At 35.5% G+C, this 14,418-nt stretch overlaps 1 protein-coding gene across 4 annotated transcripts in view; it reads right to left on the reverse strand.

Annotated features, from left to right (window-relative positions):
• Positions 1-1,118: 1,118 nt before the first annotated feature.
• Positions 1,119-14,418, reverse strand: part of CA8 (carbonic anhydrase 8) — a 47,355-nt gene continuing 34,055 nt past the window's right edge. For 3 of the 4 annotated variants that reach the window (XM_063299326.1, XM_063299327.1, XM_063299325.1), the window contains 5 exons: positions 13,289-13,351; positions 11,679-11,727; positions 7,967-8,079; positions 4,016-4,197; positions 1,119-1,516 (listed from right to left, as the gene is read on the reverse strand). In XM_063299326.1, the coding sequence (XP_063155396.1) occupies positions 4,063-4,197; positions 7,967-8,079; positions 11,679-11,727; positions 13,289-13,351 (360 nt within the window). In that variant the 3' untranslated portion in view covers positions 1,119-1,516; positions 4,016-4,062. Of the gene's footprint in view, positions 1,517-2,367; positions 2,491-4,015; positions 4,198-7,966; positions 8,080-11,678; positions 11,728-13,288; positions 13,352-14,418 lie in introns of all 4 variants that reach the window. The other variant, XR_010067654.1, reaches the window with a different exon arrangement.

Below are 14,418 nucleotides of genomic sequence, written 5' to 3' on the forward strand. Positions count from 1 at the left end.
CATGTGCATGCTTTCTTTCATAAGTTATATCGAACACTCATGTGTAAGTGCATGTTCAGTAACTGCAATCTGCAAAAGCCTCTGTGTGTTATTGTGTAATATCTAAGTAATTTTTATGGTGTCCGAATGGTACAGGCATGAAAATACAGAGATATATTTAAAAGAATTACTCTGTAATTTTAGATTCTTTGGAGATTCCCCTTTCATCTCCATATCGTAGCGTAAATATGAGAGTCCTACATGTCTTATTTTGGGTGGAAGGTAGAAAAGGAATTAAGTTTTAAAACATTCCAAAGTGTTTTAAGAAAGAGTGATTCAACAAAACAGATTCTACAATCATCAATAAACTAACAAAACAATTTTCTCACATCTCAGCTCTTTATGTGACAAAATGTGACAATGTGACAAACACAGTACCTAGCACTTCAAGAATGATGTCACTCCTCTGCTGTTTGTCAGTGGACAAATCAAATTATCTTAAGTTCCATTGCTATGTTCTTTGCTTGTAAGGCAGAATATAAAAGGGCTCATAATTGAAATAGGCCCAATCACTTTTCTTTTATAGGAAGCCATTAAATTCAGTTTTCATTAATGTGCACATATACTATGCTCAGTCAATCACAAGCTGTCCTATACCAAGTGAGTATACATATGATTGACTCAGAGTATTGGAAGTGACTGGAAGCAATTGGAAAACTATAGATGGTAACAAATATTTTCAAGCAAGTAGTATAATGAGAAAGGGATGCAGTGGCACTGCGGGTTAAACTGCTGAGCTGCTGAGCTTGCCGATCGGAAGGTCGGCGGTTCGAATCCGCGTGACGTGGTGAGCTCCCGTTGCTAGTCCCAGCTCCTGCCAACCTAGCACTTCGAAAACATGCCAATGTGAGTAGATTAATCGGTACCGCTTCGGCAGGCAGGTAACGGCGTTCCGTGTAGTCATGCCGGCCACATGACCACGGAACTGTCTACGGACAAACGCCGGCTGTTCGGCTTTGAAACGGAGATGAGCACCGTCCCCTAGAGTCGGACACGACTGGACTTAATGTCAAGGGAAACCTTTACCTTTTTAGTATAATGAGAACTAAGGTAAAAAGTGAGGTCTGCAGAACCTTGGGCAATATCACAGATCTTTATTCCAGTAAAAGCCCAAATTTATGTAAGCTGTTTAATCACAATGTGGTCTCAAAGCCATCTTTAGCCTTTAGATGAAACTGAAAGAAACAGGGTTCAAGATTATATCCTTGCACTGTGTGATTGATGAATGACCTCACATTGCATCTTCAGCCATTTCTACTGAAGCAAATCATATTAGGTTAAGTCAATATGCCAGTTCAAAGGGGAGTTTAGGCTCCTTGCTATAAAATCCAATTCAGTGTTTTCAGGAAAGAATCCAGCAATATGATCTATTCTTCAGAAAAGTTTCTAGGTTGATTCTCCTTAATATGTTTTAGGAAGGTCCAAAGACTACAGAATCTTCAGGCAAGATCAACTGGTTCAAATCAGAATCAAGGGTCTGGGAGGTGAAAAAAAACAGTACATCATGGTTAATATATTTTTCACTGTGTTCATTGTGTAATTAAAATTCTTGTTTGAACAAGCCAAACTTATAAGTCAGAATTCATGGTTTGTGTAATATAGTTAGCAAGCAATAGATGGAACCATTCATTGCTAGCTACCCCTATGAGAGTAACTAAAGTGTTTGATTTTAATGTCATGCACCGGCTTTTCTGTTGTGTTATAATATTGCTTAGTGTGATGTTCAAATCAATTCTTAGAATAATTTTCAACCACAGATAGAGACAAATATTGCAGAAACCCAACTACCCTATAATTTTGACTAGCATTTTTGTGATGTGCATCCAAAATACAAAATATTGCAAAATCACTAAATTCAATTTGACATGAGATTAAACATTTGAACCAATGTGGCATAAAATAATATGAAAAACATTACATTCATAATCTACGATTCTAATTTAATATTCCTCTCCATGAATATTACCATGTTCCATGTTTAGTTCTATTATTAAGTTCTAAAATTGCAAGTTATTTTAAAAATTGTGGCCAACGTAACCTTTATTTTTTTCTGACGGAAACAAGCTAAATGATATGTTGGAGATCCTAGATCAGCTTTACCATTTATTTCAAAATCAACTGTTGAATAGTTTGAACTGATTCTTTGCCAAAACAGAAGATTTAAAACTTCTCCTCCAAACACTTCCTGAGTGACAGTTTTCCCAATTTCCAGCACTATTTCCCTTATTAGGGGGAACATCGAGAAATATTTTTTTTCTCCTTATGTAACAAATAGCAACAACTGAGAGGATTTAAATTTAAAAAATGGCACAGTGGGCAAAACATTACTTTCCACCTTTCTCAGCATTGTGTTCCCAATCCATTTCAGGAATCCTGAAGCTGCTTTCCACAGAATTAAAAGATGATCCAGTCATGAAACTCCAACATCTCATCTTGTTGGACCCAGAATTGCTGAAGAAACAGGATTAAGGAAGGGGATTTTGTGGAATTTAATATTTCAACTACCCATGTTATTTTGTCCATTATAATCATAAAAACTGTATGAATTACAAGACCAGCATTTTGTAGACTAATACTGTCATTCCATTTGTGAGAACCCTGTTGTTTGGCCCATCATAAAATTGGGCACAGGCCTCACAATTATGGAATGTCCTCTTCAATAACTAAACTTGGAAGGCAATTTGGAGAGCTCTGATGTTGAAAGTCTGCCATTTATTTCCTCAGTGGGGCAAGAATATCCTTTATGGCAGTATTAGGGAGTAGGAGGTGCAGATTCTATATATCTGAAGGTTGTGATGGCACATCCATCCTTCCGCTACTTTTCTTCTCTCCCAGAAAGTATCTGTAACCCAGACTTCTGAGGTAAAAGTAGTAAGAGCTGGGGAAGTTTCATCCTTTCTATTCTTTTTCCACTATCAGAGGGTAAGAATTGATCTAGCTGATGGCCCTAGGGCCATAAAACTACTTTCTTAGCCTCCTAGCTTTCAGCTAAGCATGCTATAAGCACTCTCCTATTCCTCCAAACATTAAAACCCTAAGATAATTAAATTTTTATATGATCCTGTTAAATATTAAATTTCATTACTTTTAGATTTTTTAATTATAAGCTAAATTATAAGGACTTACCCTAAAAGACAGGAAAACCATCAACAACAGTACTTAGCAATGTTTAGCCTTGAGAAGAGAAGACAATGGGGTGGGGGTGGGGAATGTGACAGCATTCCTCAAGTGTCTCAAAAGAGCATCAGACAGAAGGTCAAGGCCTATTTGCTGTCATTGCAGAATACAGAACACAGAATAATGGATTTAAATTAAAGGAAGGTAGATTCCAACTGAATATTAAGAAAAAAAATTGTAATAGTTAAGAACAATTTGACAAAATGGAAACAATTAGCCAAAAAATGGAAACAATTAGCCAAAGAGGAGGTGAGCTCCTTTTCATTGGATATGTTAAAACAAAGGCCGGGGTGCTATTTGCCAGGGAATCCTATACTGAGGTTTTACACAGAGTGGGAGATTGGATTTAAAGGCATAAATGTCCCCTTTCAACTCTGTGATTCTTTGAATCTGAAAATGATTTTGTATCATATTAAAAATCTGGCCAAAACACAACGTACAGATACAGTACATTTCCACTTCTCCAAAAAAAATGAGTATGTCTTTAATGCAAATTATGTGTCCTAACAACCAAGAAACACACTGAGACAAGGAACTGGTCGATAATATTTATTGCTAGTACTTAACAGGAATCCTAACAAACTGAAGAAGCGTGGGAAAACCCAGACATATAACCCCCCAGGGTTAAGGCGGTCCCGATCTGTGTCTCTTTGAATGGCTGAGCAATTCATCAGTGCTACGCATGCGCTTGACAGTCTGGATGGGAGCCCCCTGCTCGCCATCCTTACTCATGACATTATGCTGAAGTTAGGACAAAGGTTATATTTCACACAATTCATTATTTTGCTTTTCCACTTACCTATATTTTGACTTTGTTTCTTTTTCTTTTTTAACTATTTGTCTTTGTTACTGGAAAGCAGCCCTTATGACTCTGTCACTGAGTGGCTGGGTTGGTCTAAAATTATCTCCTAAGATTCCATCGCAACTTCCTAGGAGGTCTGCCCCTTTAACATGTGTCCTCAGTCTTCGAAACTCTTCTATCTAATAAAACAAGGAAATAGACATTTGACTCCCTCAATTAGTAGCTCCACTGTGAGAGGTATAGATTTTTTTTTAAATGCTAGTTATTTTTTCTCTTTTTATTTAATATACATCCTGCCATTCATCAGTTATGGCATACAAAGCTTTTTAAAAACTTTATGTAACCAAGAATACATTTAAACTGAATTAAAATTAAATTAAATAAAAGACAGTTTATCGGATACCCCCAGTGCATTAATAAGTTTCTCCTTCTATCACATTAAAGTTTATAATTTCTTATCAACTTTTGGAGCATTTTGAAGGCGGCTTTTGAGGTACTCTGGACTTTATTGTATCAAAGTTGTGATGGATCCAAGCAGAAATTGGATAAAAATAGAAGTGTAAGTTTCCATTATGAACTTGGGAATGTGCCAACATTTCAACACTTTTCCATTCCTTTGTCTTATGACATGTTTACAAGGCTGAAATGAACCAACTACATCAAAGCCACATGGCCACTCAAGACTAAGCTTTGATAACCCATGAGAAACTATTCTAGCTTAAGCATAACATGAGCCTTGTATTTCACAATGAGACAACCTAGTTGTTGGAAAACCAGGACAAAACTGACCTTTTAATGGCAGAAAAATAAGGAAAGGGAAATAAAAGAGGGTGGGCAAAACCTAACTATTCCAGAGAACAATAGCTGTTAAAATGAATCACTGGGACTATGGAAGTAAATAATTTCTTTATAGAACTTATTTTGAATTTAATAGTTTACTTTTATATGGATGTGGTTCTTATTTTTACAACAAAAGAGTTGAAATGAAGGAAAAGGACCAAAGTAAATTTATAAATTCAAAATTAGATATAGCGTACTGTTGAAATATATCTTCTTTTCAAGCAGGACCTGTCATTCTGAAAAAAAGATTTCAGTTCTTTATGATCAGGAGTTTTTAAATTTTGGAAGGCAAATCTAATAGAACTCTAGCCAGAAATATCCAGATTCATAATGGATCTCTAGATTGTGCAGCCCCCAGGAGAGATGGAGGGCTACATCTCATATAGGAAAAGGATATTAAAATGTCAGAAAATGCATGAAGATAGTTTGTTGAGTGCATTTCTAAGTCTTTTATTTTTGGAATATGGGAGAGAAAAAGCAAATCAGAAAAAAAAAGAGAAAAATTATTCCAGTATTACTGAGTCATGCTAATGAGAAAATATCAACCAATGAAGAAAATGAGACTCTTCTCTCCTCATAGGGATCATAAAAAAAAATCATGAACAGAGGAGAGACAGAGAAAAAAAACCAGCCCTCTTTAGCCAAGCAGGAATAGTCCCCCTTTTCACCACAGAAAACAGTATAATCAACTGATCTATGAGCAGAAAATGAAGAAAGAAAGATCTGCCATTATTGTTAACCTCTGTAAACAGTCTATTCTAATGATGTACTGTTGTTAGAATTGATCTTATGTAAGACACTTGGAGAGTCTTCTTTCTGAAAAAAACAGAATACTGTAAAGTTAATAATAGTGGTGGCAATGGTTGTAGTAGTAGCAGCAGCAGCAGAAAGAATGACTGAAGAGGAGAAACAACAATGAATAAATATATACTGAACATTTTCTTCTGGTGACTGCATGGACAAATGCTTGTTATCTCAACTATCTTCAGCAATATTTTGTAGCTCTTCCAAGACAGCCCTGTAATATCTTTGATCCCATCCATTCACCTTATCTGTTGTCTTCTCCTTCTTTACTTCCCTCAACCCTGTCCAGCATAATTTTTTTCTAGTGTATCACTTTTCCACATCACATGCCCCAAATATGCAAGTTTCTGCTTGCTGATTATCACTTCAAGGTCAGGCTTTATTCTATGCAAAACTGATTGACTAGTTCTTCCTGCACCTATGGTACTCTTAATAGTTATCTCCACATCCAAAATTCACATATCTATCCTCTTTCTCAATGTCCAGCTTTCATAGCCATACATTACTACTATGAAATCCATTGCTTTAACTACTCTGATCTTTGTGTTGTAGCAATATTCTTATCCTTTGTAATCTCTTCCCTAGGATTAATCTCCTCCTCCATCTTATTTTCCACTTTTAACTCTTCTTTAGCCTAAGAAAACTAAACCATCTTTGCCATGCTTGTTGACAGTACCTTTGTCTTCCTAATATGTAAAATCAGCCCAGATTTTTCACTTTCCTTTTTTACTTCCCTAATGAGATCTTCTAAGTTTTTGTTTTTTAAGTAAAGAAAGTGCTGCTCTCTGCACTTCCTAATTGTTCTCAAGTACAGTATATAGAACTTTAGTAACCAGTATTTTATATATTGTGGCAAAAGTCTGGAATGTCTAAACACATAAGTTAATGCTTCAAAATTCTACCTCTTTAAATAAGACAAGTACAATTGCAGACATTGCACTATCATAGTTTATTAAAAGGCACTGAAGTCAATGACTGAGTGCCCTTGGTAATGAACTATTCTTCTACTGTGTATTGGATACTTATTTTGCATAAAAACTACTAGTTTCTCTAGTGTAGAGTATGATGGGGCATTTCTGATAAACAATAAGAAAACACTGAAGCCAAACATGTGCATAAAAATTTGATACTGGGACACTCTTCGCTTTAAAATATGCTGATCAGATGATTCAGTACACTTTGGCATGTACAGCATTATCTGTCATTGTAATTCTAGGTGGTAGGCAGACTGTAGCACATTTTCATTTGCAGCTACTTAGAAATAATGTCCTATGGTTCACATTTGACTAAAAGTATGGTATCTGTCTTTATCTGAGTGGGAATATCTGTGAAGCTGATGGATTTCTACTCCATATAGCTGGAGCCTTCCGCTGTACCAATTTTAAGAGCATGGTCTTTCGTAACAAAAACAACAAAGAATCCTCTGGCAGTTTAAAAACTAATAAAATAAAAATGGTTGTCATTGGAAAATGAGAACTAGTTTGATACACAATTGCCTGCCACCAACACAAATGAAATAAGACAGGAGTTATAAAGGGGAGAAACCCTATTAACCTGGTCTGGTTCAGTAGTCTGTACACTTCCTCTATTTAAAACAAAAATAGCAGGTGACCTGCATGCTATCTATTAAACATAGCATGTGCCCTTAACTGTCTGTTGCCTGTCGGCCTTGCTTGCAATAATGTAATCATGTCCCCTGCCAAAATGGATACTAGCAAGAAGGAAGCATATATCATTCAAATAGGCCCTTTAACAGAGGCAGAAACCATGTCTTCCCATGGAGAGAGTTCTATGTGTGTGTAATTGTCCCCTAGACGCATGTGAGTTCCATGTCAGCTATGAAACATGCTGGCACACAGGATGGCTCTGGAGAGCAAAACTAGCCAGCAAATACTGGATAGCCTCATTATGCCTTAGGTACCCAAGCACACAAATAAGGCTATGTTGCACATCTGTTCAAACATCTGCTAGTGTTTATTTTAAGGGAAACAAGCATAAAGTTTTTTTTAAAAAAAACTGCTGGGTATTTATTTATTTCTCTTTTCCCCTCTACTTTTCTTCCTTTTTTTCCTGGTAAATAAATTTTGATTTTTATAATACATGAGAAAAATGGTAACAACAGTTCTTTGTTTCTGACCTTTCCATTTTAGTAACACAAATGATTTAACCTTTATTTTAAAAGCCATGAACTGAATGATTTAATGAAATTTCCAGGAAAAAGCAAGTATAGTGCCCTGTAATGTATTTGCATGCTGTAACCTTTCACTGAGAATTACATTCTGTGGTCATAAACACAACCATTACCTGAACTTGGGATATAGTTAAAGGATATCTAAATAAGATCCATGTAACACCTTCACTGCAGGGTGGCACCGTGAGAGAGCCTTCATACACCCAATAGTCTCTTAGCAGTGGATCTGAAATTGAATGGATACCTTGGTTTGAAAGCAGTAGCGCAAGCTTATTTGAAGAAATGAAATTATCCAACATTTTCTGTATGCAATCTACAGCTGTGTCAACAGAGTCCCTAGGAAGTATCTCATAAAAGGCAAACTGCAGGATTTTATCCTGATACTTCATCCTCTGATCATATCTCAGCAAAAAGAGGATTGTGTAGACTGACTTGAGTTTCTAGCAGAACGCAACAGAAATCATGGATAGTAGTCATTCATGCTTCCCAGGATATTTTTATAAAAGAAATCCTTTCCGTTAGAAACATTTCAGTCCATGGCAACCACAATGCTTTTTCTAGTGGTACCTCCAGTTTGTGGGCATCCATATGAACTTCTAACAAGAAAAGTCTGCTGAAATAGCCAAGTTATCCCAGCTCCAGGCAGCCTGCAAGACTGTTTACAGTTTACAAGACAAATGACTATGAGGATCAACTTGTGCTTGATACTTGGTGATAGAAGTGTGTAAGGAACATTTCATTACCATATTAATGACTTTAATACTGGAGCAAGTCACTAAGGTAAATAGATCTACTAAAAATAACTGCAAGTGCAAATTATAATTAACTAAGCTAAACCCATCTGGCTAAACTTATTCTATTTCTTTCGACTACCACTATCAATAAAGTAGTTTTTTTTATTTATGTTTCTTCAGTCTGGATCCCTTGAATACATCATTCTGGTCTTCTGCAATGTTTTGTCTTCAGTTCTGGCTTTCTTAAATTCTTTCTTCTCCTTTCCACATCTCTCCCCTCTATTTTTCATATCATAAACAAGTATAAGCTGGATGTATACTATTTTCAGTCCCCCTTTTTCTATCCAGAAAGGGAATAATATTTATATTTAATTGTCTAATGTCTAGAACTTTTAATTTTCCTAGTCAACACAACATCTAAACACTGAAAAAGTAACCATTTTGTAACTTCAGAACCAACCTCTAAAATGCTCAGAGTTCACTACTTCACTCATAGCTACAATGCAATGAAATAAAAACAAAAGCTTCACCTCTTGGTGTTCTCAAGATCTGGGTTTATGATATTGTATAAATAAGTTTTTCTGTTGTTCTGTGCCTGCAGAGCTTTCATTTCCAACCCTCTACATATAACAATTTGGGTTTTAATTATGTTCTTTCACTCTTCAGAATGATCCTAAATAGGTCTACAGAAAAGGTAATCCCACTTCCTAACAATATATTTTTTGCATGTTTTCTTGAATGTCCTACAATGTTCAATGTGGCTTCTGCACATGTAAACTGTTATCTAATTCCTACTTAACATAAAACATATTTAAAAGTAAACTTGTATAAAATTGTTGTCCTTATACATTTAAGATTATAGGCTTTACCATGGTTGGTTGGAAAATACTGTTTTGATATTTTGAGAGAAATTGATTATATGAAAATTCTTCAAAATCATGCAATTATCTAATGTACTTAAATAATGGAATTACAGGGACAAAATGACAAAACAGATGAATGGTGTTCTTCCATTATAAACAGATAATGCTGAAGGTTGGGGGGGAGGTAACTGTACAGATCAAACAGCTGTACAGATTGATTTGAAAGTTGGTGCTACTGTAGAAAATTTTAGAATTAGAAAAGATTAAAAAATAAGTTTAAAGTTTGATGAAAACTGGGATTGGAATTTGTCAGCCAGTTTTACCATCTGTTCTGTAGTTTTAAGGAAAAAATATATTATTTAAGTCCAAAAGAACATCTAATAGTCAGGCATTAGGCACTGTGTTTTTAAGAAAATAAAAAATAAAGAATGCTGAAAACTTGTGAAAGAGCCAAAGCTCATGAAATGTTGGCATTCTTTTCTAAAATGCTATGAAATGTTGGGTAATAATATCAAAATCTAACAATATTTTATTATCTCTCAACATTTCATCACACATACACATATAGCAGTTAGTTAAAATCCAAGGAAGCCAAACTGGATTCAGAGTTATCTAGAGGTTGATGCAATACATTGACTTTATCAGATTTAATTCCTTTGCAACCCTTCATTTTATCCCAGGTGAATTTGCTTCACATAACTCAGAATTCTATCCACCATGACAAAAACTATTTTCATCACCTTAAACTGGATTGATTCCAAGGAAATTTACTGCTGCATTTCCCCAAGAATGTGCCATTATACTCACAGATTTCTTAAATCCAGTGAATATATCTTTAATAAATGGCAACTGGTAAAAGATCAAAAATCTGTTTTGTCCTTGGAAATTAAGAAAGCAGTCACTCAGGGATACTACCTGCCTAGGTATTAGATGATTAATAAAGAACTTTTTGTTTCAGTGATGTAGCTCTTTTATGTTGTTTGCTCATAATAGTAATTGTAAATCCTATTTATAGGTATTATGATATGTTAAAAAATATGTATTTATTTAAATACCAACAATGCTGGGACAAGAAGAAAGAAAGAGGACTCCCAAGACTTCACAATGATCTGGGACTCAGGTTAGTTCTCTGTAAGTGTGTACTGTACTTCTCTGTTACTGTGCATGGAAGAAAGATGCAAGTGTAAAACCCAGAACATCCAATTACATTCTAATCGGTAAGTAGCCCTAAGCCAAACAACCCCCTTAGATTCCATTCATAACAACTTCATACATCTACAGAAAGAACAGTAACCTACTTCCAACCTAGAAAAACAAGTTACACAATATGAAAAACTCTTCACAGTAAAATATACTGTGTAAATATTCTGTATTAAGATGTAATTGCCAGTTGAGATACCACCTGCCTGAATTCTGTTCGTATTATATTTAGATGCAATACAGACACAAATATTTTGAAAACTGATTCAATCCTGTGAAGAATAAAAATATTACCTGGCAAGTATTCAACATATACTGTTTTACTGAAGACTTTTGTTATAATGGGATATACCAACATTCCCACCTTGATGCTCTCTTAATGAGAATTTACAACTCTGAGAATAACTGGCTGATGGGAGTTGTAGTCTCAGTGTAGCTAGAGGATATCTAGATTACAGAATGCTGAAAAGCACCATGTTTAGAACTATGTTTGTTAGCAATTCAGTTAAGTAAAAAATGTTGGTCAAAGTTGATAACAGGTTAAGACAGCAGTGAATTTTTTTATTATTATTTGGTTCATATCCTAGGTAAAGGTAAAGGTTTCCCTTGACGTTAAGTCCAGTCGTGTCCAACTCTAGGGGGCAGTGCTCAACTCTGTTTCAAAGCCAAAGAGCCGGCGTTTGTCCGTAGACACTTCCTCCGTGGTCATGTGGCCAGCATGACTAAACGGAACGCCGTTACCTACCCGCCAAAGCGGTACCTATTAATCTACTCACATTTGCATGTTTTCAAACTGCTAGGTTGGCAGGAGCTGGGACTAGCAACGGGAGCTCACCCCGTCACGCGGATTTGAACCGCCGACCTTCGGATTGGCAAGCTCAGCAGCTCAGCGGTTTAACCTGCAGCGCCACCATATCCCTCTTAAGGTTCATATCCTACTTTTCTGCAAATACTCTAACTGTTAACAAAACTAAAAAGCAAATCATTAGTGTGCGCAAAATTTTCTTGGCACAAAAATAAATGCTCACCTGGTAATAATGTGTTGGGATTAAAGCAAGGTATTGTCTTGGAGTTATCCTGAAAAGTTAACAGAAACCAGTTTATTTCTAGTTCTCAAGAGAAAAGAGATGTGGATTTAGGGAAAAGTGAACTATAATGTGCAATACTTCAGAAGGGAGGGAGGGCTAATGATATAATTACTGTATAATAGTCTCCCAGAAATCAGTCTTAGCTTACATCTCATAACCTACTGTGTAGGATTATATCAGCTAAGATCAGTTTGACTGGTATTGGTATTGATAGATGATAAAGCAAGCACCCATGCCAGGTCAGTTCTACATGAAACTGATCTATGTATGGGATGAGTGGGTGAATGCCACCCACAAATATGAAGGGTGTTTAAAAGAAACGTTTAAGGCCTCACATCATTTTTCAGAATGGACATGGTTACCTTAGAGATATCTATCACTGCTCTGAAAATATCAAAATGATTGGAATGTGTTATACTCCTAATCGAAAATAATGACTTGGTCTATAGAAGACCTAATCCCTATTTGGATACTGCAAGTGTGGAACCTTCAACACATAAATGTTTCACATAACCCCCAACTCCAGTACCATGGAAACCAATACAGGTTACAGCTGTGTGTGGAAAATCGTCCCTACTGTAGATGTTTACTGAAGGTTCAATATCTGTAACTCCTAAACAGGACTATAGTAGAAGACTATTCATGAATGATATCCTTCTAGACTGTCTGGAGCAGTGTTTCTCAACCTTGGCAACTTTAAGATGTGTGGACTTTAACTCCCCATGCTGGCTGAGGAATTCTGGGAGTTGAAGTCCATACATCTTAAAGTTGCCAAGGTTAAGAAACACTGGTCTGGAGAGATTGGTCTTTGGGGTCACTGTTTTGCAAGAGTTCTGTTCCTTTCTCTCAAGCCAAGCCACAAAGGTATGTTCAACATTTATTGAGGTATGGTGACCCTATGATTTCATCTTGTATCCCTTCTGTTCAAGATTTTTTGGAGGGAGGGTCATCCAGGGTTTTGGAGTGGGTGCCATCAGTAAGCCTACAGATTTTTATAATCCAAGTCCAACAATGCCAGTACCATTGATAATTGCCTAAGTTCAATAATAACTAGATAACAAACTGAAGTTAAATCCAGATAAGACAGAGGTGTTCTTAGTAAACTGGACTTGGGAATTGTGGGTCAGCTTATTTTTGGATGAAGCTGTACTACACCTGTAAAAACAGGTCCCTAGTTTGGGGGTGCTTATAGACTTTTAGCTGTTGCTGGCTTCAGAACTGGGAGCACATTTGCACAGTTAAGCATAGTGCATCAGCTGCAATCCTTCCTGAGCAAGCTGTACTTAGCAAATGTTATTTATATTTTGGCTACATCTTGTCTTGTTTATAAAGATGGTTCTCTTTTTTATTAATCAATGTTAATGTTAAATGCAATGTTTTAATATAGAATTGCAATTCTTATTTCAAATTTTGGGATACTTAGTTGAGGAGAAAGGAGGAGTATAAATTGAGTAAATAAATTAAATAAATGACTGCTATACATTCCATTTTTCCACAAATTTGATCACATTAAGTACCTGATCCCCAATTATACAGTGAAGATGTTTTACCTTATACTGGATGTCCTGCAGAATTTCAGTCACAGCCTTTAGGCCTGAATGTTCCTTTCCTATCTGAAATAAAACCAACAATAAATAAATATTGAAATACTATAGAGGTTATTCAATCTCTGAAATACATTTAATAACATGTTATTCTCAGATGCTTTGGTGCATCAAACTAAAAAAAAGTAATATTCTTCATTATGCTTATATGTTATTATTCCTTTGTGTAGTTCAAGACATTCGTATTGTTGTTGTTTCTTACATTTAAGACCATCTTCCTCTAAAGAGTTCAACGGAACTTACCTCCATTATATCCTCACAAGAATGTTATGAGATAGGTTGCAAGAAAGTAACTAGCCAACTTACCCAGATTACTTTATAGTGTAGTGGGATTTAAACATAGGTCTTCCTGGTCCTAGTCTGCACTGTTCTAGGCACACTGAGTCTCATTTCCTTTCTTCTCTATTTTGTCCTTTCCGAACTTAACTTACATTTGTTAGGAAAGGACAAAACAGAGAAGAAAGGAAATAAGGCTCAGTGTGCCTAGAAGGCTAGGAAAGAGTAATTATCCAAGAATACCTTGTAGGATTCTCCACTGAGTATAGAATGAAATGCCATGGACTCTTTATAAGGGATACAATACAGGCTATGAAGTGACTGCATAAACAGCGAAGGCCAGATTCCAAGCAGATATTGTATATATGCCAATTCTATATAGCTAGTTAATCATTATCATTATTAGATTTTTAATCCCACCTTTTTATATAAATGTATATAGAATATATTTTATTTATATATTTATGTTTATAAGTTAAACATTTATATTTTAAATGTTTTATATTATATATATATACATATACATAACTATAATATATTATAGTAATATATATATACATACGTATACAGTTATATATATTATTATAATATATTTGTGTATGTTATGCCAACATATATTGAGAGGCAAACTTTGTCAAGCAGAGCCTAGTGGGATTATGACAGCACTTTCAAATACCTGAAAAGATACCACACAGAACAAGGCAAAATAATTCTGTGCTAAGTCTGTTATGCAGATGCAAAAAAAATTATTCTCCTTATGTCAAGATATGTGTTTATTATTATTACTGAGATGTCCTTAT

This window comes from Candoia aspera, chromosome 3 (genome assembly GCF_035149785.1).
Source record: "Candoia aspera isolate rCanAsp1 chromosome 3, rCanAsp1.hap2, whole genome shotgun sequence".
Lineage (NCBI taxonomy): Eukaryota > Metazoa > Chordata > Lepidosauria > Squamata > Boidae > Candoia > Candoia aspera.